The 25,952-nt window shown below is 45.3% G+C and overlaps 1 protein-coding gene across 1 annotated transcript in view; it reads left to right on the top strand.

Moving 5' to 3' along the window:
- Positions 1 to 18,815: 18,815 nt before the first annotated feature.
- Positions 18,816 to 25,952, top strand: part of ERBB4 (erb-b2 receptor tyrosine kinase 4) — a 395,635-nt gene continuing 388,498 nt past the window's right edge. Inside the window, exons 1-3 of the mRNA XM_086751200.1 lie at positions 18,816 to 18,830; positions 19,068 to 19,104; positions 24,432 to 24,583. Of these exons, the coding sequence (XP_086607326.1) occupies positions 18,816 to 18,830; positions 19,068 to 19,104; positions 24,432 to 24,583 (204 nt within the window). The remainder of the gene's footprint in view (positions 18,831 to 19,067; positions 19,105 to 24,431; positions 24,584 to 25,952) is intronic.

Here is a 25,952-nt window from a genome sequence, read left to right as displayed (position 1 = left end):
TAGCAGGCCCCGAGGTGTGTTTATATAGTCGGTCTCGCTTCCTCCACTCCTGTGATATATTAACTACTTCGGAAGTTTCCCAGCTGTTTCGGGGGATAAATAATGGCAGTGGGAGCCCTTATTTAACCTTCACCGTTCAGGCTGACTTCAGACACCTTCCTGCTCTCTTGGCTGAGCTGTTCCCCCTCTCCGCCTGCTGCCACGCGTGTGGGACGGCATTGCTGCTCGCGTTGGCGTCAGAGCCCAGCCTTCGTCCTCTGCGCTTACGGATGCGGTGCAGGTGGGAGGCAGGCTCCCCCAGCAGCGGTCAAGGAGCTCCCGGAGGCTCTCCCAGCAATGCCTGTGCATCCTTTATCTCCCAGTTATTTGCTCGGATGTAGCCTGTCACTCATTTTTCTTGTGTGTTTGTTTTCCTCTAGCTGAGTGACTAATAAATAGAGGTGATTTGGGTTGTTTATTTCAGGGAATGATAAATAAAAGTGGTTTGGGTAAATACCAGTGAATGTCAGCTGTGAGATTCCCTGCACCTCTTGCTCTCCAAAAAGGCTCCAGCCTGGAAAAGCCCTGGCCTGGTGTGAAAGAATTTAATGTATTAGCTGTGACGGTGTTGCACCAGCCTGCGCTGGGCGGCACATGCAGCTATGCTGAGACGTCTTGGCAGCTGCTACTCTCACCCAAGTGTTACTTACCTGGGATTGAGGTTTTAAATGGGTGGTAAAGAAAGAATCGGATGAGCTGTTGGGGAGGGTGACCTCCCCCCGGGTGAACCCCAGTGGTGACCATGGTTGGGGACCGACACTGAACGGCAGGTGAGGATTTTATGTGGTGTAGGGGTCTGAAGCTATTCAGGCAGAATTGTAGCAGAGACACGTGGGCATATATGTTCATTTTAACGGTGGCCTCAGGCAGTCGTATGGCCATGTTCTGAGCTGTATCTAACAGTCATCTTGGCCTTTATAAGCGTGTGAGAATACACAGAGAACCTCAAACTGCATGAGGGAGGATCACGTGGCTGGGTAGGGGGGACGGGCTCTGTGACCTCCCAGGGCCCCTTCTAGACCTCTTCTTCTGCTTCTGTGACATAAAATTTCCTGAGAGTTACTTTGCTGCAAAATTCCCTGGTTTTGCTTGGCTTGCTGCTTTCTTTGTAGTGCTGTGTCTGCCCAAGCACCCTCTTTAGCCTTTGTGCTGAGTGCATCTGTCTCCTTCATTTCACCAAGGTACCAGCTTCAGGAGCCACAGGCCGAGACACTTATACCCATGTAACAGTATGCTTGAGCTTCAGGATCGTTTAGAAGATACAGCAATCTTGCTCTTTGGTTTTTGTCTGCATCTAAATTTCAAAATGGAAGGGCTTTGCTCATGACGGTTCAAGGGTACTCACCTTTGTTACGTTCACAAAATGAAAATACGTGCTGCTCCAGAACAAGTTGACTTCTGTCCTTGATACAGAGATGAGCGAGGTATTATTTCCTCATGTCTCTGACTTGGAGGCTGTAGAATTGTTGTTGCTGACTGTAAACGATATCCTTGACTACAAACAGTACTGGGGCAGTTTGTTTTAAATGACCGGGTTTGGAAGATGTGCAGTTTATTCAAAACCAGCGTGGAAACCCTGCTTCTGGCAGTTCAGTGTGGACACCTTCCAGCTGGACGCAGCCTCTTACTTAGTGAAATTATGAGACAAGCAGTGAGAGTGGTGATTTACTAGGAAATAATCTGAAAGCAAACTGGTAGTAGAAAGTTTTTATGCACTTTGTGGTGTACTTGTTCTCAGTCTGTCTCCCCTTAGACTCTCAGCAGTATCTGGTGAGGGAAGCTCATCTCTGGGTGACTCGTGGTCAAGGGTACATGACCCAGTCCAACAAAAAAAACACTTCAACGTGGTTGGGTTTAGGCATTGCTCCATTCCTAGTGACTTCAGTGGACTTGGACAAGTACTAAATGGAAAAGGTCTTTTCTCCCTCAGCTGGAAACAAAGTACATTTTCAGTTCAGGAGCAAGTCTAGAAAAACCTACCACCTTATTTGAGCATATTTGGTGTTCAGTTCTCCTCTAAAGCCAAAAAATCATACTAGCATCATTTGTCCCCAAATCATTTTGGTAGCCTTGTCTGAGGAATAAAGCAGTCGCTATTGTCTGTTCCTTTTCTTATCACATCCTCTTCTAAATAGGTAAAAGATCGCCAAGTGCTGTAACATCTCTCTTTGAGGTGTTGGTTTTATTCAGCTCCAGGGGGACTGCAGTGGAGGACACCTGTTCTGCTAATGAGGAGCACTCAGAAATCATTTAAAAATCTTGAAAACTCTATAGCCAAACAGGTAGCCCCTGCTGATGTCTGCAGAGCTGCTGCTGCTGCATCCTCCCTGACGATAAGGCACAGCTTGAATCTTCAAATGCCACCGGGAGGGTGATCAATCTCAATCCAGCCCCGTCCTTCTTCTCTCCCCCAGAAAACTTCTACTGAGGAAGAGAAGAAAACATAAAAGCAGTGGCTGTAGTGTGTGGGAGTTTTGGGGGTGGTGAAGTTAAAAATCAATCATGACCAACAACAAAGAGCTCACAACTTAATCTCATGAACGTTACTGCTGTGTGATCCCAAAAGCAAGTAAAACCCCCTAAATGCAGACATAAGCAAAGATGAAATTTTTTTTATTCTTCCTATTATTATCCTCAGTGGAGGAAAACCTGCTTATTCCATCCATTTACTGGACAAACTGAAGTTAAAACAAGATAGAGGAGATCCTACTTACCTCATTGTTGTGACCATGCTATACATGTGATGTACAGCAGGGGATTCCCATAACGCAAAATGAAATCTAACATTAATTCCCAGGAAACATCTTACAGACCTGAACGCAAGATGCTATGTATTTTAATCAAGGAGGGTTTTTCTTTAGTGATATATTTTAGATATTTTTATTTTTTTCACTAGTTTCAGCAAATGGAACGTTTTCAGACATTTACCTAATTCTTTCTCCTTCCTAAAAGGGAGTAAGACTTAGGCTTGGTTTTGTTTTTGGTTTGTTTTTGTTTTTTGGGTTTGGTTTTTTTTTTTAATTTTTTTTTTATTTAATTTCAGGAAAGGATTGATCCCCCTAAATTCTGTCAAAGGTTTCCTTTCTTTCACTGAGATTTTCCGTCACATTTGGAAAATGCTTGTATAACTCTTTAAGATCTGACAAGCTGAGGCAGGTATTTTAAATAGAGGACATAAAAATCCATATTTTAGCCTGCTTTCTGTCAAAATGTATTTTCAGAGAAACCGTGCTTCAATCTGTGGAGCGCAGCTCTTTGCGCTACCTGAAACCCAGACGGTGATGAGATGCCTGACTGCTCCTTAAGTACCCAAAGAGAGGCTTGCAAGTTTTAAAATTAGAGAGGAATTCTTACAGGGAGGTTAATTTAGTTGATAGTGTTTAAAATAAGAAAAGGAACCCTGTTGCTCTTACTGATTGCCAGGCCACTGAATAAGAGGCTTCAAAACCAGTAACTAAAATGCTTTTGTTTCAGACTTGGTCCTGTCTTGCTCCTTCCCGACCTTAAAACCACGTTGCTGTCTTGGTTTATTTCTCATCGGGTATTCCTCCACTGACTTTTATTTTCCTCCTTGGTTTGGCAGATCTCACACCTTTGATTCTCTGGAATTGCGAATCCCGTGTCTGTCCCTCTGATCTCTTTTCCAGATAATGAATTTGGATCTGTGAGTCTCCCCTTTGCAGTAGCTTTTCTCTCTCTTCTGTTTGTTTTTTTTTGAGACCTCTTGAAATCAGGGCACTTGAAATTGGGCTTTCACTGGGATTGCTTCAGGAGCAGAGATGGATTTAAGCACTGGAGGGAAAAGTGTGAGCCATCAGAGGAGGGAGCTTGAATTCAGCACAAAATTTGGTCCCAGGTGAGATGCTGTCTCCTGACGCATGTCCCTGGTCAGGCAGCGATTCTGCATTGACACAGAGCATAAGGTCACAGTAACCTGTGGTCAAATACCTTAAAACTGGAGGCAAAATACAATCAGCAGACATTGTTAACCCAGAATACACCGAAAATGAACAAAAGTGTTACCAGGAGTGATGTCCCCTAAGCTATGCACTCTTTTAGAATCAAGTGATCTAGCAATAACAATGATCTGATGGAGAAGAAAGAGAAAATGTCTGCGTTTTCAATTAAACTTATTTTATAATTAAATTCAGTGGCCTGCAAAACAGGGAAATCTCTCTTCCAGTCCGCTTTTTTCCACCAGTGCGTCTGCCTGTACTCCAGGTCTGCTGTTTGCAAGGTGATTCATCTGTGTCGAGTTTGCTGCATGTCTATAAAATCAGGAGCTTGGCTGAGTAAATTAGAACTGAATGAAAAGTTTTTAGTCTGGGGGCCAACGAGATAAATCCATCATACAAAATGAATCTGAATTTTTGCTGGGTAGTGTTGCTCGGTATTGTTTCACAGTTTTTTCTTACAAGACATTTTAAGAATTGTAACAATTTCTCCCAGCTGGGAAAAAAAGAAATTTTCTGAAGTTCATGCATTTACTTTTTTCCAAGACCAGCTGAACCTTAACAAGTAGCAGTGTTATCTCCAAATCTAGAAATAGGTTCTCTTCTGCTGTTCTGCGAGCTGTCACTTGTAGAGGTTTTATTTCGGTGTGATTAAAAAGTACACGTGCTTTCCCCCTGCGCACATGCTTTGTATCTGTTGTATCTCAGATCAAGCATTGAAATTCATTTGGAGGATTTCACAGTAGAATTGCAAAACACAACTTTTTTTGTCAGTTTAATTCTGAGGGGGGTTTTTTTGTTTGGGGTTTTTTTTTTTTTTTTCCTAACTGAATTTCTTTCCTGAAGTTTGGTTTTGAAATCGTACTCAAATACAGTGATTCATATGATCTCTGATTACTTCAGCAAGGATGAGACATGTTAGGAAACTCTCTGCTACTTTGCCTTTTTCTGGTTGAGAATTCCATTGATTTGTGCAATTACAAGGTTGGAAATACGTGACTAACGTTTGCACACGATGTAATAGCAGCCTGTAAGAGCAGGAGAGGGAGGGAGACGGTATTGCACAAAATCAATCCTTTCACTCACAGTTCATCCCTATTAAGTGGATCTTGAACATTTCCAATGGAATATGTGCTTCTGTAATTTGCTGAATTGGTGCCTCGGAGCTTACTCCTGCCGGCACCAAAATTAGCCCCAACGCGGTGTTTGAATTGCCCTCCGAAGGAATGGCATGCTCCCACCCGCCGGCGCTGCGTAGTTCGGGTGCGTTGGGTTTCTCTTACCTTGCTGAAGTGGTTTTGGCTCCATGTGAGGGGAAATGGGGGCTTTTGGGAGGTGTGTGAGCACACAGAGTGACCTTGCAGATGAAGGCTGTGCGGAGGATGCAGATAAATCTGGCACTGGGGCATCACTGGGAGAGGAGGGGCAGCAGGAAAGGCAATAAGGGGGCAGGCCAGATAAGGACGGAGAAGCATTGCTATGAAAAACCTTGAGGGCAAGGACCAGGCTGCTGCTCTGGTGAATAACCCTCTCCCTGGAGTGCTGCTCTCAGTATTACCGAGCAGCAACAGCGTGAACCCTGGGTGCCGTGTGAATATATATCCAGGTAACCCAGGCCCATCAGTGGAAATTACCTGCTGAGCTGACAATTAAAAAGAAAAAAAAAAACCAGAAAACCTTGCAAGGTCTTCACGTTCTCTGGATAATTCAACTTTTCTTTTCCCATCACTTTTGGCGGTGTTCTCTGCAAGGCTATGTGGTAGGCACAACAGAAAGGAAATAAAAAAGGCAGGGCAGTCCTCAAGGGTGTGCGTACAACTCTGATGCTTTAATGAAGCAAAAGTAATCTATCTTTAAGAGGAAGATTTGATTTATTTAACGGTGTTGGACTGGAATTTGTTGGTATCTAATATCCTGTGTGCTGGGAATAGCTAGTGAAGGAGTTGCAGCCCCAGCCTTTCTCCAAATACGATTTTGGGGGTGGTTTTGGGGCTCAAGTACGCTTCCACAAGGAGAAGAAGCGTGAGATGAGAGAGAATTCAATCAGTGCTCTTAAAATCTATGAGAGGCCACGTTTTTTGATGTTAATATCAAGTTAGTGCCTTACAGAAGATCCCAGATATGCTGTGAATCATGATGCAAGATCTTTCCCCTGGCCAAGTCCTCGTTTGTAGTCGGGCAGGCTCAGTGACGGCAGAGTGCTGCTTTTCAGAAACAAGTTTTGTGGACCGGGGAGAGAGTATGGATGGTCCAGTGGCCACGACCCGGGCACGGGAATCTGGCAGCTCTGAGTTTCAGTCTTTGATTTCCCTGCCGCACGTTCCGGGTGTGTTCAAGACTGAGGTGTGATGGCAGTGTAGTAAATTGGTGATGTAGTTAGTAGTTTTGCTGTATTGATAACAAAAGTGACAAAGAAATGAGTTGCAAACTGTACAGCTCTCTGTCGTCATTTACAGCCACACTTTATGTTAACTTTTCTGAAAGCATTTCATGATTCTCCTGACTGGTGGCCCAGAATTAGGGAGGACAGTCTTGGATCCAGAAAAAAGATGCAGGAGGAGCAAGGGATGTAATTGTAAGAAGATAGGAAAGGGAGGAGCTGCCCCAGTGGGATTTCAGGTTGTGTGAACTCTGTCTTACTGTGAAGCATTCAGGTTTTGTTACAGGGCTGTATGACTAAGGCATGTGAGAATCCATGTGCTGACAGCGCTACGGAAGGGGGAAGAGGTTTCGGAAGGGTGCATCAATCTGATAGCAGGGGAGTATGCGCTGCCGTCCCAGGTGGGCAGTACTGTGGGTAAACAGGATGCAGAGAAGATAAAAAGGAAAAGTAATTCTGGCACCATCATTTCCACTTCTCCCATTACAAAAAAAAAAATCATGAACAAGATCTGCTTTGAAATAAAAAGTGAGCAGCTGTAGAATATTACTACCAAGTACGTGGAGGAAGGATCATGATAGAATCAAACTGCCAAGGAGAAAAGCAGTGATGGCTGTGAAAAAAATAATCTTGGTACTTTTCCTACTCAAATACAGGTATGTGGAGGAACATCACAGCATGGCAATGAGGTGATACTTGTCATTTGTGTGACAGAGACAAATTAGAATCCAGCCATCTCAGGGTGGGAACGATTTTCGTGAAAATTAATGGCTTGATTAGAAGGAGAAATGAAGCTTCTTCAAGGGGACATGCAAATAAAGGAGGAATCACTAAAACTGTCGCCTGATGTAAAGCGAACATTACACGAGGAAAGATCGGAGGGATATTGTACAAAGACAAATTTGATGTGATATTAATCATATCGTGCTAGCGCGAGCGAAGGGGAGAGGAAGGATTCAGCGCAGTACATGTCTGACTTAGGAAGAGTTTTCTGCTGCAGCAGGGTGTGAGTGTCCCGTTCCCAGGCGAGCTGGGTGCATCCTCTGCACCCCTGGCCTGGGGCGACGCTTGCGGGCCCCATATTTTTTTTGTGTGGTATTTCCTCCTGTCTCCAGGCTGAGTGTAAGAGACTTACCTCCCCTCATCATAATGGAGAACCTTTCATTTCAGGAGGTGCTTGTGTTTCCCCGATGGCACATTTGCAGAGCATGGGTCTGTTTTGGGTCATTTCTGCAGCCTTTTAGGAGGAGTAGGGCCACTATTTTAAATGACAAACAGTTGTCATCTCTCTTGAGAAGCAGCACATCAGCCTAAAACTGAGCAAGTACTAAACCTGTTTTTTGAACTTCAGCTGTTGTATTAAGAACAAAATCTATAGGGGCAATTAGTTGCAGGTTACTGTCTTCTTTGGGTGTAGAGAGCCACAGACCTTTCAGGCTGATGTAGGTGATACAATAGGATCCAGAGCTGTTTATCAAACGCTGTTTTTTTTTTCTCATCCAGCACTACCAGCAAGAGAGAGACTGATGCCCAACCAGTTTTCTTGATGCTGTATGTTGTCAAACTTAAGTTTGATGGGAATTTGTTATGGCAAAATGAGAGATCTTGCAGAAACCTAACAAAAAAGAAAAATCTAGTGCCATACTCTAGCTGCAAAGGAGGTGTAGAGATGATCTGGCAAGTTTGTGATGTGATGATCTGTATTTCCTTGGCTGCTGAGCATTAGGTAGTGCCAGTGCTGTTGAGCCAGCTGAGTGCTCTCGGGATGGCGGTGCGGGGGACAACTGGGGTGGATTTGTGCTGCTGGGAGGCATATTTTTGGCCCATCTGTCTGCAGGCTCTGGCAGAAGCCCTGGAACAGTTTGCATACATTCAGATACATTTTTACCACGATATGGCTTGTCTTTTTTAAATTCTAAGGAAAGCGTCCATTAGTGAACATATGATAACACCATCTCCTGGGGGAAACCTCTGCTGGGGTGGGGTTTGTTGCATGGCTTTGGGGCAGGAGCCACCCTTTTCCATTTTCAGTTTTAGCTCGCGTGTTCTTGGTCTACCTACTTTGAAGAATGCTATTTTTACTGTTGGTAAGGAGCTTGAAACACTTGGTTTTCTAGCTGCATCACACCTGTATCACATCCTCCAAACATATTCCCTCCTGTCCACCAAGGAGCCAGGAAATACTCTCTGTTAGGAGCAGGGTCAGCTCGTTCTCTAGCAAAGAATTTCCCTTGTTCTCCGACAAAAGGCTTTGAAGCCTCCACCTTTTTCCTCTTGTTTGAAAGTAGGTGCCTGGGCTGTCTTCATATTCCCCGTGTATATTTAAACAGAAATTGCATCTGACTGCGGTGACACTAATGAAGGCGGAGGCGCTCAGATGCAGCCCCCCTTGCGGGGAGCGTGGCCAATAAACCTGCCGTGACTGGCAGGTGTTTTGACCGCTTCAGACAACTGCAATTTCATAAAGTGTCCTTCCCCTTTGCCTCGGCGAGGGGGGGACCATCAGCCCCCTTCGGGGAACCCGCTGCCAGGCAGGGACTGGGTTGCTTTGGGGAGTGCGAGGCTGGCACCCCGCACGCCCCTCGACCTGCTGGCATCTCACCCCATCAGGGGTCTTTTCAAGGCTGTTGCCTCTCCTTTGCTGTAAACAGGGATTTTTTTTTTTTTTTCCCCTCCCCTTTCAAAAATATGTAAGTATTTTATATTATACCAGTGATTTTTGTAATATCCCAGTGATGTGCTCCTGAGATGTTTGACCAAATATTATTCAAACTCTGCAAGGGCTGATAATCCTGGAAGTGGCACGACGCCTTCCTGTGACATTGAAATCATTTAGTAATTTTACAGTACATTTGAATTTCGGCGTCGCTCAGCCGCTCAGTTTCCATTAACTTTGCCTGGAATTTCTTATGTCTGTGCACACAAGCAAAAGTGTCAAGTTTCTCCTTCATGCTCCAAAACGCCACCTGAATCACAATTGTGCTGCGGCTAATTGTTATTAATTAAGCTGTTCCTAGGAGTCCTAGCTGGGTTGTGCTTTTTTCTGTGGTCGTAATAAAAAGCGAGTGCATGTTGTAAGCATGGTATTAAGGATGGGAAACGGGGAGCCCTGCTCCTGGGAACTTCTTTGCGCCCTGCGAGATGGTTTTGCGGGGGGGCATGGGTGTTTTTAAGGATAGGGCCACCGTATCGCCAAGCAATGCAGAGCCAGGCTCGTTACTGTCAAATTAGCTTCGCTGACCTTCGCTGCCGTTTTCCCGTCACAGGCAGGCAGCCTCAAGGACATTTTGCAACGGGTAAATTTGCGCTGAGCCGCTCCGGCTGCGCGTGCTCCAGCATCACTTAAGCTCACGGCGGCGGCCAAAGCTACTGGCACAAGGTTTGGCCGGGATCACATGCCGGGCGCCCCGTGCCCCCTGTCCGGGCTCCCCCTCCCGTTTCCCAGGTTCAACTCATCCGGATCATGGAGCGGAGCGAGCAAGAGGAAGGTATTAATGAAATGGGGACCCTGGGAGCAGCCTCCTTGCAGAGGGCTTGCCTTGGGAAAATTGCTTCTCGGCCTTTTCTTCTTAATGAGGCTGCTAATAACGTACCTGTTGCTTTCTACCTGGTGACGAGGAGCGAGGCACCTGTCACTCGGCCGCCTTTCTCAGTGTGTGTTTATGAAAATAAAATCAGGTGGGGAGGTCTTCAGGCAGAAGCGCTGTCATCTTCTTGTGAGAGGAAGGAATATGAATCTGGTTTTGGTCTGTGGGAATATGTCATCTGCATCTTCGAAAAAAGCAACCAGCCATCTGCTACGTCTTTTCCTTTTTCCCCCTCGCCTCAGGTTAAGAACCAGAAAGCAAATTATTTCGGCACATCACTGGGATGTGTTATTTTAACAGTGAGCTAATGGTTACCATTTGCAGGATTAAGGTGCATGTAAATGTCCTCTTAAGAGTTTAGGAATAGTCCTGGGAATTTTCAAAGCTGGAAGGGATCAGGGAATGGCTTGTACACAGACACAAGAAATAAGCCCAAGGGCTGGGAAGTGGGAGTCTCCTGCACCACGCTCAGTCTCAGAGCGACATTTCTCCTGCTGTCCTCTTGTTATGCTACAGGCTGAAGCTTTAATCTGGCCACAGATCCTCCCAGTGCTGCCATCACTGTTTCTGGGGCAGTTCTGTTGTACAAGGCACTGCTTTTCCCTCATTCCAACAAATTCCTTGGTATTTTGCTGTTACATGTATGTAACGTGGGGCCTGGGAAGTCGGCTTTATGGCCATTTGCAGGGTTAAACCCCTCACCCTGCACTTCCAGAGTCCCTTGTGACTTCCTCCCCGGACTGCGGTGTTGGCCACAGCCTCCTCGATCCCCAGGGGAGGTCTGGCCGGTGGATTTGGGCAGTTCGTTCCCCAGGCAAGGTTTGTGTCCATTCTGTACTGCTGTCTTTTTGCTAAAGCGGCTTGCTTTGCAATATCTGCAGAGGAGGCCTGGCTGGCCGCTGTGGGGTGGGCATCTCTCTTCTTACAGATGCAACGAGAATCAGCCCTCTATGATTTCTATATTTCAGTGACAAGGGGTCAAGAAAATAGCTCAGGCTCGAAAAAGACCAATCCTTATGTATGAACGTGTGTGTGTATATATGAGAACGTGCTCCACGATGTGCTCTGCGTAGACTTAGCAGCGGGGGAAGACACGTGGGACATGCGGTGATGCTTCTGACTGATCTGAGAGCCGATGTGCGTTCGCTGCCTTTGCTTCCTCCTGCCTTCCCCAACTCCCCGCCAAGGGTCTGCGGTTTTGCCCGAATCGGCGGTTATTAAGGGAGGCAAGCTCCAGCACTGATTACTGCAGTGATAAACCAGGCCTGCCTCTGCCGAGCAGAGGATTCAAAACTAATGGTGCTTCTGCTCCTGGGGTTTACCGTTCGGAAGATACTTTATTGCTATCTTGTGACATTTCCCTGCACTTTTATGCTCATTTATATAACTGTTTTCTTTGATTTATGGCAGGTTTTCTTCATGTATAACAGTGCCATAAATTGTGTAGCCTTACTTTCAATGGTTATGAATTTGAGATGGTCGGTAAACTGTGGGATGGGGGAAAGGGCGGAAGCCTTTTGAAGAGGCTTTTGATCACAACCCCAGACAAAATAACCTGTTCTCTCAGTACAGATCTGAAGCAAGCGTCAAAATAAGTTGGCATCGTCTGTTTCTTGACTAGCCAGCTGGTTGTGAGGGTTTTTTTGTTTTTTTTTTTAACTGCAAAATGCAAGTTATTCATGTGTGATAAAAGGATGCATGAGGCCAAACCCACACAGCGGTGACATTTGTGTGGTGATCCCTGGGAGCTCTCTTACTTGAGGTCTGCAGAGGTTTCCAGAGGAGCAGTGAAATTTATGTTCTTCTTTTCCTAAGTCTTTCTCTTCAGCAGCCTACTTTTTGACATGTTGTTGTTTTTTAAGACCCTCAAACAAGCTGAGATTTCCAAGGAGTGTTCAGCGGCCATCAGAGATCCGAAGCCTATCAAAGCCAGCGGTTAAGCTAGTGAAATAAAGACCTTGGGTTTTGATTTTGTTGGCATCTTGCTTTGTAGAGGAAGAGAAACAGCTCATTTAAAAATTGCTTTCTGAGTTCAGCTGTCAGAGAAGCTTTCTGTTGACCTTTACAAATTGATACCGTCACAATCAATGGACAGAAGTTTAAGGGCAGTCTCTTGGGGGTGGTGGGGGAGAATAAACCCAAACCTTTATAAAATATATATGCAGTGCATTATAAAAGCCAAGCAGAAAGAACAGACAGTATTAAGAGGGAGCGTATTTGAGCAAACTGATGTATAAAGAATACAAATAAAGAACGTAATACACAATTTTGACAAGTATGATTACTTGGAAGTTACATTTTGGCATGATTTTTGGAAGTACATGAAACAAAAAATAACAAATAAATATGCCTTGGGTTAGTCCAGTGCAGCAGTAGGTTGGGCGAGGAAAACAACTGGAGATTTTGGAGTTGCTTTGCCAGATTTGACTACAGGGGAAGTGCATTTGAGGAGCAATTTCACAGCAACTTTGACTCCCCCCATGCCCCCTTGCAGCCTCGGAAGGTGAAACTGTTTACAAAGGCTCAGCAGAAGTTGCATGAAGAGGGGCAAGTCAGTCTGTGATTCCAGCCCCTCGCTCGCTCATTTTTAAACACTCAATGAGACAAACCAAGCAGCTCATCAGACACAGACGTGCAGTCCTCACCTCCCGGGTAAAATAGGTGGAAACTTCAGCGCTGCAGGAGTTTGCCTGAATGTACTGCTCATGTACAATCAGGTTACCAACGCAAGTACAAGTCCTTCATCTGCCCCCTTAGTGCAGATTTAATAGCAGCCTGGGCCAACAGTCTCAGTGAAGCTAAAAAGTAGCTTGTTTACTTTCTTAACAACGGGTAGAGGTATGGTGTTGGGTGGAAAAAATTATTGGTAGTACATGGTGGAATTTATTTGGTGCTTGGCATGTGTGAAGAATAGGCTGATTTTATTTAGCGTTTTATTTTGATAATGTTTAATTTAAATTCTGCAATCCAGGACTTGGTGCAAAACGTGCAGGTTTGAGGAGGTGGGAGTTTAGTGTCCACGTGCACCTCCGCTCCGGAGCGTGCCCTGCGGCAGTGTTGTACCCGCTCCGCAACCTGTCTGGAGGTGTTCGTGTGAAACGCGCGTGAACTACAACAGACTGACTGTGGCAGGTGATGCTAGCTTAAGGTTAGACTGTATATTTTCAAAAATAGCATACAGAAGCAAAAAGATTCTTGCGTAGCCTTGAGTTATTGAAAGTTTGTTTTTCCTGTGTAAAAGCTGATATCTGAAAGTACTTGGTTTAATATCACATGGGGTTTGTTACTTTGTTTAGCCATGGGCAATTAGGAAAATACAACCATCAGTTTAAGGAAGGCTTGTGTAAGAGAGCACTTGAGATTAATTCTTCGACTTGGTTACCTTAACGTATATAACTGCCACAGACACCAGGACGTGGTCCCTGTTCCCAGGTCCAACGTGTTTTGGCTTCAGACGAAGTGCGGCATTCACCCCAGCCAGCCTCAGCGCAGCCCCTGCCTCTCCCTGCAATGCCGTTCCCCTCATCTGCAGTTCTTCCAGGTTTAAATAATTACCATTTCAGCTGTCTTACACGAGCTGAGTTCTCCTGTCTGCTTGACAAGGTTATCTTGTTGCTTGAGAGCCTGTTATTTTCATCAGTGAAAAATAAACTACATGCAGTTTCAACTTAATAGACCTGTGTACATTGGCAAAAATAGGGCAGTGTGTTTAATCACGTTCTCCTGCATTGCGTAGTCACCTTGAAGCACCTGGGCAAAGCAGCTCCGAAGTGTTGGATTTGCTCTTGCCTGGATGATGGGGACACCTAAGCCAAGGCATGACCATGGCTTCCTGTGAGATGCTGGCTTTCTTTATTTCACAAATGTGTTTTCCAGAGACTTTTTGTGTAGGCCCATCTGCAGTTTTGTCTTGCAAAGTTGTCAGAGTTGAGGGACGTTGTTCTCTCTGAAGCTGTCCATTTCTTTATGTGCTTAAATTTCGTAGTCATTTATATAATTTTATTAGGTGGTATTTGGGTTGTGTGATAATTACTAATGTAATGCAAGAAAAATTTCTGTGGGAGAGCTTGGGGAAATACCTTTTAAGTCACGAGTGGCTCGAGCATATGCTGTAATGATGTGGCAGTTGCTGTGTGCTGTAGCGGTGACTAATTACCCACAGTTTCGTTAGCAGATACAAAAGCACCTGTTCCACCTACCCTGTCTGAGCTGCATCTTTTACATAAACAGTGCTTAAATAGTAGTAAGGAAGATCTGAGGGCTTCTGTGCACTTTGCCAAGTGTGTTTTAAATATTGGCCAGGCGGCGAGGACTGCAATCCTGTTCCCGCTGCAGCGGCTGCCAACGCTCCCGCTGGATTTCTTGGGCTGAGAATCAGGCAGAAGCTGAACGAATGCACTCCCTTGTGCACGCGCAAACTCGGCATGTTTGTACAATGTTAATTAAAATGCATTTAAGTTGAGTGAATGCTTGCGGTATTCAGGGACCCTCTGGGGAAGGAGAAGAAAGGAAGGCAGGCAGACGAAGGCCCCTGGCTGTCGTGGAGCCGCGTGAGTTCTGGGAGAAGGGCAGGAGCTGCTGGGGAAGGTGGTCGCTGTCACCGCACCGCGGCAATGCTCTGTGCAGGCTGAGCACCCCCAGCAGCGCGCTGCGGGTGAGGAGGAGCTTGGTTTGTGAGCTGGGAAGTGATTTCAGACCAGCCTCACAGCAGGTGTTATTGGCATCCCTCGCTAAATTAGTTTGTGTTGAAGGCACATGTACAAAACCCGGTCCAAGTGCCTGTCCTCCTTCTGCTCCCCCTGATGCCACCCATGCATGTGTTCACCTGGTGCTTGTGGTTTGTGCTCCATCATCTGTCCCCCACTCCTTCCCCTGGCATGGAAAAAGCGAACTAGATCCATCCTATTGCTGAGACCTGCAAATATTTCCACCGCTTTGCCCTAGGAGGGAGCCGGGATACACCGCGGGGCAGTGATGGAGGGAAGCAGGTTGGGTGAACTGTTGCCACAGCGTTCTAATGGGACTTGGAAGGGTGAGGGTTGGAAAGCGAGGAGAGCAATATTTGCAAACTCTAGGCCTTCAGCTTGGCACTGCGCTCTGCATTTAGCTGCCCAAGAACACGTGGCCTTGTATTACTCGTGATCATTTATCTGCAGACTTATTAATCTGAGAAGGCATTGGTGATGGCCTGTGCTTTGGTACTGTAGGGAAGGATTTTGGTTCTTGGCATTAAGAGTTAGATTCACATGATTGATTTTGTGTGCTGCACTCCAGTAACCGAACTGGAGACTAGTGCAGGAATAGACGATCTGTGATGGTCGTCACCAACAACATGGAGAGCCGTTCCTCTGTGTGGTGGTTCTGAGCAACGGCAACATTTGCGTGGACTAACTTGCACTCTGCAGGGGTATTAATTTCCTCAGGGAGGAAACGTAGGTCAGTTGGAAAAGAGGTGCTGGTAATATTCTTAATCGTACTGGGAGACCCACCAAGGAGCCCCCTATCTGGAGACCTGGCAATAGAGAAAGGTCTTGCCAGTGCTTGGCAGAGGAGACTGGCGTTGTATTTCGGAGCTATTTGCAAACTTTGTCGCTGTCTGAAAATGAGGCCTGAACTAAGCCAAGTGCTGTGAGCAGAGACAACTCAAATCTTAGATAATGTCTATTAATTGCTTGCACTTAATTGGGAACTAAATTGTAAATGCTGAAGATGCTTCAGTAAGGCAAGTTATTTTTTGCATCCTGCATCTAGTAAGAAAATCCCACGCTCCTTCTAAGCTACCATGCCATGTAAGTGGCTGTAAAATAAATCTTTAATTTCAAATGCTTTTCTATCACAACGTGCATGCTGATAATTTACCAGTTTGACCACCGGAGCCAATGAGCCCCTCCTCGGAGCTGGCACGATTGGAGTGGTGGTGAGTGGCACGGGGCCACGTATCACCCCCGTGTCACCTCCCTCCCTTGGGTTCCCCGCCAGCTTGGAGGCTTATCCGCTGCCTCCTTGTCGGAGCGAACGCTTCCAGATTCACAGCAAGACCTCAAGGAGAGCCAGATGATAGAGCAGATGGCAGCTGACTAATTTGGCAAAGTTAGATGAGTGGAAATTGTTTGCTTTAATTGCTTGTCAAGTCCGGTACCTACATTATAGTTAAGAAGCAACTATTTACTCTCAAAATAGAATGAAATGAGGAAAGAAAGTGTGTGTGTGTGTGTGTCTGAAGAGTAGGGAGGAAAAGGGAAGAAGGAAATACCCACAGAAATTAATTTGATTACGAAGGCTTTGCAGGGGAAAGAACTATTGGCAAAGCCTCTTCTGCTTTTTTTTTTAGTGGTAGCTGTGTGATGTAGGTCCTGCAGTACACTTTTCCCATTTTGCCTTTTCCAGTTGCTGTATCATAATATGTGAGGAAACCATAAGAAACAATGCTGGAAATGTTGGCATAACGCAATCGGATGACAATGGCTTGACATGGTCGGCACAGGGGATTATCCTTGAAGCGTTGCAGTATAAATCTAGTCAGCATCTTGATGCTGTTTTTTGGTTGGTACGAGCAGGAGTGCTACATTGGTAAAATATGCTGTGTAGGATCCTGCAAACAGATTTTGGACAGCTTGGTGCAGGGAGAGGGTGCCATCAGCTCAGGAAGGTGATATCACACATAACTAGTCCTTCTTGATGAAGTTACGATCGCTGTCGGTCTTTACTGTGCCTATTTGTGTTCCTGTTCATAAACTTGAGAAAGATCTTCCCTCTGTAGGTGGCATCTTGATGAGCTTCTATTGGAGGTGGGACCACTCTGCTAAAACACATTCCTGCTACTTTTCTGGAAGTGCTGAGAAGCTTTTACAATGGTGTGTGAAACGATATTTGGGGCTTTAGCCAGCAAATATCAGGGAATTAATGCTTTTGGTCCTTGGTGCAGTCAACCAAGGAACCTCTTCTCCATGCAAAGAGAAGAAAGGCTGTGGAATTATTTCAGTATCCTTTCAGCATTGCAGATTCAAGTCTGGATGAAAATTATAGGGTGGGGTTTTTTGGGGTTTTTTTTTTTTTTTTTGTTTTGTTTTTTTTTTTTCCCACTTTAGTTGTGCAGAGCTTAACTCAGAAGTCAAATAACAGCACTCCAAAGCTTGTGTTTCTAGGCTGTTTGCATGTGGATGTAAGGGCTTAAAGCCCTGGTGATGTGGCTCGTGGCCACATGTATGGGCCAGCCCATACTATGTCACCTCATCCTGATGATGCTCTGACGGACTGAACGGCAGCTTGGATGGCAATGCTGAGCTGCTCCTCTCCTGACCACGCGGCTGTCCAGTGGTTCGTGGCAGTTGGGTTGGTTGCGTGCAACTGGATTCAAATGGAATAATAATTTTCTAGCATAGAGCAAACCTCCCGGAAGGAAAACACTTGTGCCAGCTGAGCTTTTAATTAGGAGTACAGAGAAAATTAGGCTCTCCTTCATTTCAGTCTCACCTAGGGAAAGCAAGCCTCTAATTTTGAAACACTCTCCAGAACTGCTGGGTTTACAGGAAAAGGGCTGGTGACCTCAAGGAGTGTTTTGCCTTCTCCCGGGAGACATCCCCAAGACTGCGAGTGCAGGCAATCCTTCCTTTCATTAGGACGTGCCTAATTGCAAGAAAATCCGGGGCTTTTGCAGCTCACTCAAGGAGAGTTGTAAAATAATAATGAAAGGATTAAAAGTGTGTTTACCCTTTCTTCTGTGTGCGCACATGATAGGGTGCCCAGGCAGTTGCTGAGAGCGCGGAGCATGATGAAATGAATGGGGACTGCTGCGGCATTGCTGGTAATTAGTTTGTTCCTTAAGGGGCTCGAGTGTTTCCCCCCATCTGAGGGTCTTAACAAATTGCTGTGAGTGTTTGCAATTATTAATAAATAGTTACCTTAGCTGCCTTTCAAGAATCCCTGATGATGGTGCTGTCTGTAAAAAACACAGCTAATTAAGTAAATAAGTGGGAAGTACAGGAGAAGAAGGTGTTAGAAAGAGAGTGCTGGCTGTTGTTGGGCTCATCCTGTCTGGGATGAAGGAATGTGTAATTCTCTTTGTAAACACTCTTCTGAAAACAGTGAGCCTGAGAATTTAAGCCTTTTTGGCCCACTTGACAAATTGATCGACAAAGGGAGGTTGTGCTGCGTTCAGGTGGAGGCTGGTGCGGGGCAAACTCGCCGCTCTCCTTTGGTGCATCCGCAGCAAACAGATAATAACAACTTTTTTATGATTAAAAATAATATATCCAGATGCTTGAGATAGCTCCCTTGGTGTTGGCAGAGAGGATGCCTCATCACTGCTAGTCTGAATGTGCTTTGGGAGAGGAGCGAGACACCAGTATTTCAGGTGAGGGTGACCATGCTGGAGGTGATGGCATTGACTCTTCCCGAATAACTCCAAATGTAGGCATATCCGAAGAGGAATCAAATAAGAAATGAAAAAAGAGGACCTCCTTCCAAAAGTCGGTTCATCTGTTGAGCTGGGAGATTATAAAATCAATTAATATTACAAGAAACAGAACTAGATTGAGTCAAATGTGATTTCTTAATTTAACGTATAGATTTATCATCAACAGAGCAGAGCAAAATAATGGCCTAAAAAGCAGAAGCTAAAGGGTGTTCTAAAATGCTTTCATTATTTGCTGCCTTTGAGTGAGCGTTGAAATGATTTGGCTTTGTTATGAAAAAACTGTCAATGGGAAATGAATTTCCAAGTCATGTGCATGAATATTGATGAAAAACGTAAGTTCAGTTCAATACAGACGATGATTACTGCTGTAATTGGGGCCATTAGGAGCCGAAGCTTTTCTCCATCACTTTAGGTGGCTGGTAATAAGTAAACAACTGAACATGAAGTGTGAATATGTGAGTAATGCCTGAAATTGACTTTTCTGATGGCCAAGCAGTGCTCTGCCCCGGCGCCCACCCAAAATTGCACGCGTTTGCAGTGTAGATGAGAAGCGGCCACGGGCTGGCAGCCTGGCTGGTCACCGTCTCCACCCATTTGGGGCTTCCCAGGTGGGAAGGTGCACATCCTTCAGCTCCGGGATAGCGTTTGTGGTGGGTGTCTCTGGGCACGTACCCGTTGTGCTCTGAGGCTAGTTGCCGGAATATGGAAAGAGGGGTAGCGGCCAAGCGTGTGTTGGTGGAGAGATGTGTTTGAGAGCTTCCTGGCACGCTGGTAACCTGGTCAGGAGCAAGTCAGGAGTGTACGTGCTCAGAGATGCTCAACAGCCAGAGAAACTGCAGGCTGGAGGTGTATCTTAAGCTCTGACTTTTTTGACCTCTGTTAGAGGTAAGGGAATTAGTATATTTTATTAACCAGGAGAGATTCTGCTGCAGGGACAGCTTTTAATGCGCAATCTTTATTTTCTTGCTGCTCATCAGTTTCTGGCGCTGTATAAAATAATGTGTTTAACAACACGCAACAAAGTGCTTTGAAGAGAGTTTATGAAATATAGATTATGGTGGTTTTGCATGGCATGACAAGGAAATACATTTTTTGTTTTGTTGATGTTTATACCTATATAGAGCTGGAGCATCCCTGAAAATATGTATTATTTTAGCACTTAATTTTAAAGACCTGCTACAACACATAGATGCCTGTTGCTTTTCCAAGAGATGAGCAGGATGAGAGGGATGTGTTCACACTCTGCGCCGACTCAGGGGCAGACGGACTTAGTCAGCTCCCGACTCACGCTTTACTGCTTCTTGACTGTTTTGTCAAATCAGACTCAAAATGATTATATTTGCCCTGGAGCAGCTGGGAATTCCCTCCTCAAAATAAGGGGTAAAACTTACTGTTAACTCGCAGTTCACAGCCTGCTTTCCGGCCTGTGTCCCTCGCAGGTTTGGGTCCTGCTGTGTGTGGGCAAATAGGACCTCCTTTGTGACTGTACGTGGCAGCAGCATTTCTCCCTCATGGCCTGAATGGCTTTTTACCCTGTTAATTGTATTTTACCTTAAAAAAAACCCCAACAGCATAGCTAATATCTCTATTTTAAAGGACTGTGTGTGAAGGATGGAGATACTGTCCCAGCTCTATCTTCCTACGAGTGACAATTGATCTGATCTGCTTTTCTTAAAAACTGATATGGTTTTCCCTTTTGTATTTTGAATGCGGCACAGTTATTAGGTGCACTGAAAGTATTTGTACAAAACTGGTGCTGTAAAGCTGAGGCACAGAGAGATTGCTGGATTATTGGTGACCCGTGGTTACTTTGGGACTTCAACTGTTCCCCAGGTCGGGGTGCGCTCCCACTCGGGGTTCAGGTTCTGCTTCAGCTGTCCTGCGGGTCGGGGGCCGGTGTCAGAAAATCCCCACTGCTGTGCTGTGCCTTGGGTGGTGCAGGACAGTCTGACTGTCAGTGTCCTGCTTGATTTGAGGTCATCTGTAACCAGTTTCTTTTTGTGAGGGGAGATGGCCTGTCAGTACAGTACAGAGCTGTAAAAGCCAAGCTGCGGTTGGGAGGATTGATGCTGGCCAGTGACTTCTTGGTTTCTGTCCTGGTTTTATTTGGGGGCGAGGGGGGCTACGGTGGCAGCTTCTGTAGGAAACGGCTAGAAGTTTCCCCTTTGTCCAGTGGACTTGGCCAGGCCTAGGGCGGACCTGCTGCTGGCCAAGGCTGAGCCAGTTGGTAGCAGAATGTTCCCTGATAATGCCTCTGCAATAATGTATTTAAGAAGGGGAGAAATTTAAAAAAAAAAAAAAAAGGGAAGATGATGTGAAGGAGCTGAGAGGGGGCAGAGAGAGGGAGGCGCGAGCCCTGTGGGCCTTGCAGGCCTCACCCTCTGGCCTCCCGCCGGGTGGTGACTGGGCCCAACTCGGCCCGGCCCGGCTGCAAGAAGTGGAGAGGAGATGAGATGTGAAGAGAACCTGAGAGGCGTCTGCCTGCCTGTTGTGAAGAATTTCTTGTGAGAGGAACGGCTGTGGATGCCAATGTGAAGAAGTGGGGAAGAGTAATGTCGCTCCTGACGAGATTCCCGTGCAGCCCATGGTGAGGCCGGCTGTGCCCCTGCAGCCCATGGAGCCCCACGGAGCAGCAGAGATCCCCCTGCAGCCCGGGGAGGACCCCACGATGGAGCAGGGGAGGAATGCGAGGAGTTCTCCCCCCAACCATGAAGCAGCGGCGTAAAACAACGCGTCATGAACTGACCGTAACCCCCATTCCCTCTTTCCTCCTGTGCCAGGAGGTGGGGGGAAAGGAGATAGAGATAATTGACATTAAGTTTAAGCCTGAGAAGAGAGAGGGGTGGGAGGAAGTTATATTGTTCCCTTTCTCATTATCCTGGTTTGATTTTAATGATAAACAAATAGTTTTCCCAAGTCGAGTCTGTTTTGCCTGTAATGATAACTTTAAGGATTTCTCCCTGTCCTTATCTCAAACTCTCAAAGCTCGAACCTTCCCCCCCCCCCCCTTATATTATCTCTCCCTATTCCCACAGAGGGTGGAGGGAGTGAGCAAGAGACTACTTAATTTGATAATGAGTGAGACTTAAGTATTACAGTTTCCCAGATTTTGCAGCAGGAGCAGACTGTGAGGATCTGGATTGCACGGACCTTTTGCCGCATATTTTGAAGGCACCAAAGGGCCAGGTGCGAACTGGTACACAGACATGTTCTGTAAATAGAGGACCAGAGGGGTTTTCTGTTTTTAAGGCAGAAATTAAATGCTTGGAAAGGCTATGAGATACATTTGAGAGATCAACATGATTTCTTCTAAATTTACTTTTAAGATTTTTATTAATCTGAAGGAATTGATTTCCATAGCTTAATCAGAAGCTGGGAGTAGTTACTGCAACAGTTTGATTGTAGAAAATTGGTTGTACAAAATAAATCTCACAGAAATAAAACCTGCAGCCTCAGCTTACATCTGGGCTGGCTTCACCCCCGTTGAATCCTCTTGCAAGATCAGGCTCCAGGTGTTTTGCCTCCTTACAGCAACAAATGGCTAAATTAGCTTTCGGGAAATGTTTAATGGGTGTGCAACAGGAAGCACCAGTGTTGCAGTATATAGCTTTAGTAGTTGAGCTGCTGGGATTGTTTTCTGAACTGTGTTGATCCTCAGCATTGATTGCAAAATAGAACAGAAATTATTTATTAGTCCTTGGGAGTCTTAAGACAGAATCATACTTATTCGGCTGGAAACACACTGAATCTTGTTGTTATGGGTGCTGCTGCTTTTAAGGTAAAAGCAAACAAACTGATTCCGTAATTGGTAGCAAACATTTTTTAAGTCTCCTCGCAGGGACAGGCATGCATTTCCCTGAAGGGTGGAGATGCTTGTAGGGGCAGATCTTGAGGTTGTTCCAAATAAAAATTTTAATATGAGCTAGGACAGGGCTTTGGGTTTCAAAAAGAAAGATGTGCTGTCCCCTAGCAGTGGTGATTAATCATTCCAGGTGTTCCCAGTCCGGTAGAGCTACATCAGGTCCCAATGGGACCATGTCTTTCCATCTTGGGAATCCCCCAAAATGGCTATTAAAATATTAAAACTAACATCTTGTTTAGTTATGTTTTACTGCAAGTGGTAAGGTTTTACAAGAAAACTTTCAAATATGGGAATGTTAGTGCTTTAAATTAAGCCTTGACTTGAGATGGTAGTTTTTGTTTTTAAACCCACGCAAGCCGACTAGTTTTATTTTTCTGCAACACAGTATGATGAATATATGTAAAATATTACAAGTTTTTAAACTTAGCAAGGGCTTAGAAATTTTGCTTCTACCAGGTCATAGAAAGAAATAAAAAGATTACATCCTTTATAACATTTCCTTTGCTATCTAGACCAAATGTGTACTTGGAAAAGCAGTCCTACAATACTACCTGTTCAGCTTTGGTCTGTGCTCTTTAGCTGCTGGAAACACAAAACCCAAAAATTATCTGATAAAACCTTCATCCTGTGAATGGCTGGCCGTGAAACCAGCCCCTGCTCTCTGTCTCTGCTGGGGAGTTACGGTTCAGGAGGAACAGATTTCTACTGCCGTTTTTAGGGCAGAGGGAGTTTCCTTGGGAGAAGACTTTGAGGAGTTTGTGGGTTTCTGGCTGCCTCCTGAAGCCCTTCGCTGAGAGGCTGCTTGAAGCTCGAATCGCCCTGGCAGAAGAGCAGAGATGCTGCAGTGGAGAAGAGAGATGAGAATTGTTCCCATTTCTATTAAGAAAAATACAGTGCGGGGGATGTAGTAAGTAAAGCGTCAATGATAGTAGTACTCAAAAACCTAATTACTTCTGATATTTGAAAAAAGGATTCGCATCCTTCAAAAGGGCAGATTTTAGCTAATTTTACTGATGGTGCCTCCACACGTGGAGAGTTTTGTTTGTATTGATCTAATCCAGGAGTGGGAATGGCTCCAGCAATGCTATTCTAGTCTGGCTCATGTTTCGCATAATATTATGCCCGTTTCAAAAGTTTAGATCTATTCAGATTAATTTGCTTGTGGATAAGAAAAACCCGTAAGCTGTTGGTAGTGCGTGCAAAAAAACACTTGACCATTTAAATAGCGTTGCTGTCCTGGTAGGCTGAGAGCTGCGTGAAAACCTGCTGTTGTAAAATGCTACTTCTGTGTTTCTTATTCGCATTTGTTTTAGACGTTGCTTTTTGCGCGGTAAGCTAGTGGACTGAGCAGAGCTTTGATTCTGCGGTAGCTTTGAACTGAGCTTCAAACTTGAGAACAGAGTAGTATGTGTTAAAGGGCGTTTTCTGAAAACTAACTGTATTAGGTTGGTGTTTCGACACATCTCCGTTGTGCATTCAGATCGCAGTCTGGTGTTGTGGAAAAATGGTATTTTTTTTTTTGCTCTTGTCTTTCTCCTGTGTAATTGCATAAAGCTGGAAAGAGCTGGAGACTTAAAGTGATGAGGAAAACAAGGTTGGGTATAAGCCTTCTGGTCAGGTTACTCTTGGCTTGTCCAACAGACTGTTCTGAGCATCAGCTGAGCAGGGAAAATGTTGGATTACCCAGGTCAGCCTGGGGGCACAGATTTTTCCAGCCTTACGTCCTTTAGTCTGTGATTGGCACATCTCTGTTCAGTGTCTGATTCTGTCATTGGCAGAACTGGTAGGGACTTGGCCGACGCCTACCTGGGTTTGGCCCTGTAGGTGCTGAGGTCAACTAGTTTTGCATTTTTCCTGCATTTCTGTGTTTTCAGCCTTTCTACATTTGGTCGTAAATACCAGCCCTTTGTCTCCTTTGCTGAAATGTGTTTCAGTTGCTGAGATGATTGATGTTGGACCATATTTGTACCTTCTAATCTCTACTACTGATATTGAAGTAACTTGTGCTTTTTTTTGGTTGTGGGGTTTTGTTTTGTTTTTTGTTTTGTTTTGTTTTTTTTTTTTTTGCAAGACCCAATCCTGTGAACAAATCAGGATTTTTGTTAATTACCTGTATCTCTGTATGCAAACTTTGTTTTCTTCTCTGCTCCTCTTCCACACTCATCCTCATTGTTTGTGCCATGGTTTCTTGCAGTGTGTGCTGGCACCGAGAACAAGCTGAGCTCCCTTTCTGACCTGGAGCAGCAGTACCGGGCCCTGCGCAAGTACTATGAGAACTGTGAGGTAGTTATGGGCAACCTGGAAATCACCAGCATTGAGCACAACCGAGACCTCTCCTTCTTGCGGGTAAGCAATCTTCTTTTTTTTTTCACTTCCTTCTGTCTTCTGTGTTTTAGGGGAGTAACTACAGGTGCTGGGCTGGAGAAGGGCAATTCTCTTTCCCACCAGCTCTACTGTGATATAAGAGGATGATAAAATGTCACAGATGTGCAGAAAACAAGAGCGATGTCATTGCTGTGACAGATGCTCTGAGTATGCGTCGTTTAAATTTATCCAGGACTTGGGGGGGGAAAGCCATGTCACCGCACAGAAAGGTGACACCTTGCAGGTCTCTATCAGTGTATATTGCCAGCGGGTACGGAGCAGGTAAGGTAAGGTTTAGGACGGTCAGAGAATCGTGCGGATAAGTACGAGAGGCTTGGAGAAGCTAGTCCTAATAAAATGCTGGTTGATAGACTAAGCAAGGGAAGAATTCTGGGCAACGTTTGTGGAGCATTTAAGAAAAAGAAAAAAAGTTATTTCTGAATGAACATAAAACCTTCTTCGTGTACGAGACTGGAGTTATGAGCCTAATTGAATCTCCAGTGTCCAGGGGAGTTCTGGGATAGATGAAGGCTGTCCTGCCACCATGGAGCCTGGGTTGTGCGCTCCCTCAGCCCTCATTACTTCAAATATTGAGTAAATAACATGCTTCTGGGTTTGTGAAGGAACATTTCAACGTGGTTTGTGTGTTCCCTGTTAACGTGTTAGCAACCACAAGGAGGGAGAATGAATGCAAATTAAAATAATTTAAGCCTGTCCTTATTTGGCATTTCAAAATTGATTGTATTTGAAGAAATATTGCAGTAAAGGAGTGATTTGTTGCACTCAGCTGGGCTTCTGAGATGCTGCAGAAAACGTGGCTGCAACAGTGGAGGAAACTGGGATGCAGGTGTGAGGGCCACGGGAGAAAAGGCAGCCCCTGGCAGTGTGGCTGCAGCTTGCTGGTCATACTCTCTGGTAGAAGTTGTCAAGCCGTGGCACAGATATGGGTTTACACCCTTGTATCATATGGTATCGCTCGCATATACTTCTGCAAAATGCTAATGGCACTTTTCATGATACGTGTCTGTGTGTAACTGATATTTTCTTAAAAAGCACGTAGAGGGAGCAACAGGTTTAGATCCGGCAGCAGGAAGAGAGTGTCAGGAGTCAGCCCTGGCAGGTTGTGTTACACTGTGGGTTGGTTTGCTGGGTCTCGGGTGAGCCTGATGCTCACTTTCAGTTTGTGAAAATGTGAACTTGCCGTTATGGGTTCCAACAAAGGCAGAGCAGATTCTCCGACAGCATGTTTAGCTGCACTTCGGATAAAATTTGTTGGAGATTTCACAGGCTTTCCACTCTATATGTTGGCCTATATTTACTCTAAGCGTACACCAGGCTGTGAAAAGATCTG

Source organism: Chlamydotis macqueenii, chromosome 6, assembly GCF_036417535.1.
Source record: "Chlamydotis macqueenii isolate bChlMac1 chromosome 6, bChlMac1.mat, whole genome shotgun sequence".
Taxonomy (NCBI): Eukaryota; Metazoa; Chordata; class Aves; order Otidiformes; family Otididae; genus Chlamydotis; species Chlamydotis macqueenii.
The sequence above is the reverse complement of the archived record's forward strand: the minus strand, read 5'-3'. Positions and strand labels throughout refer to the sequence as shown.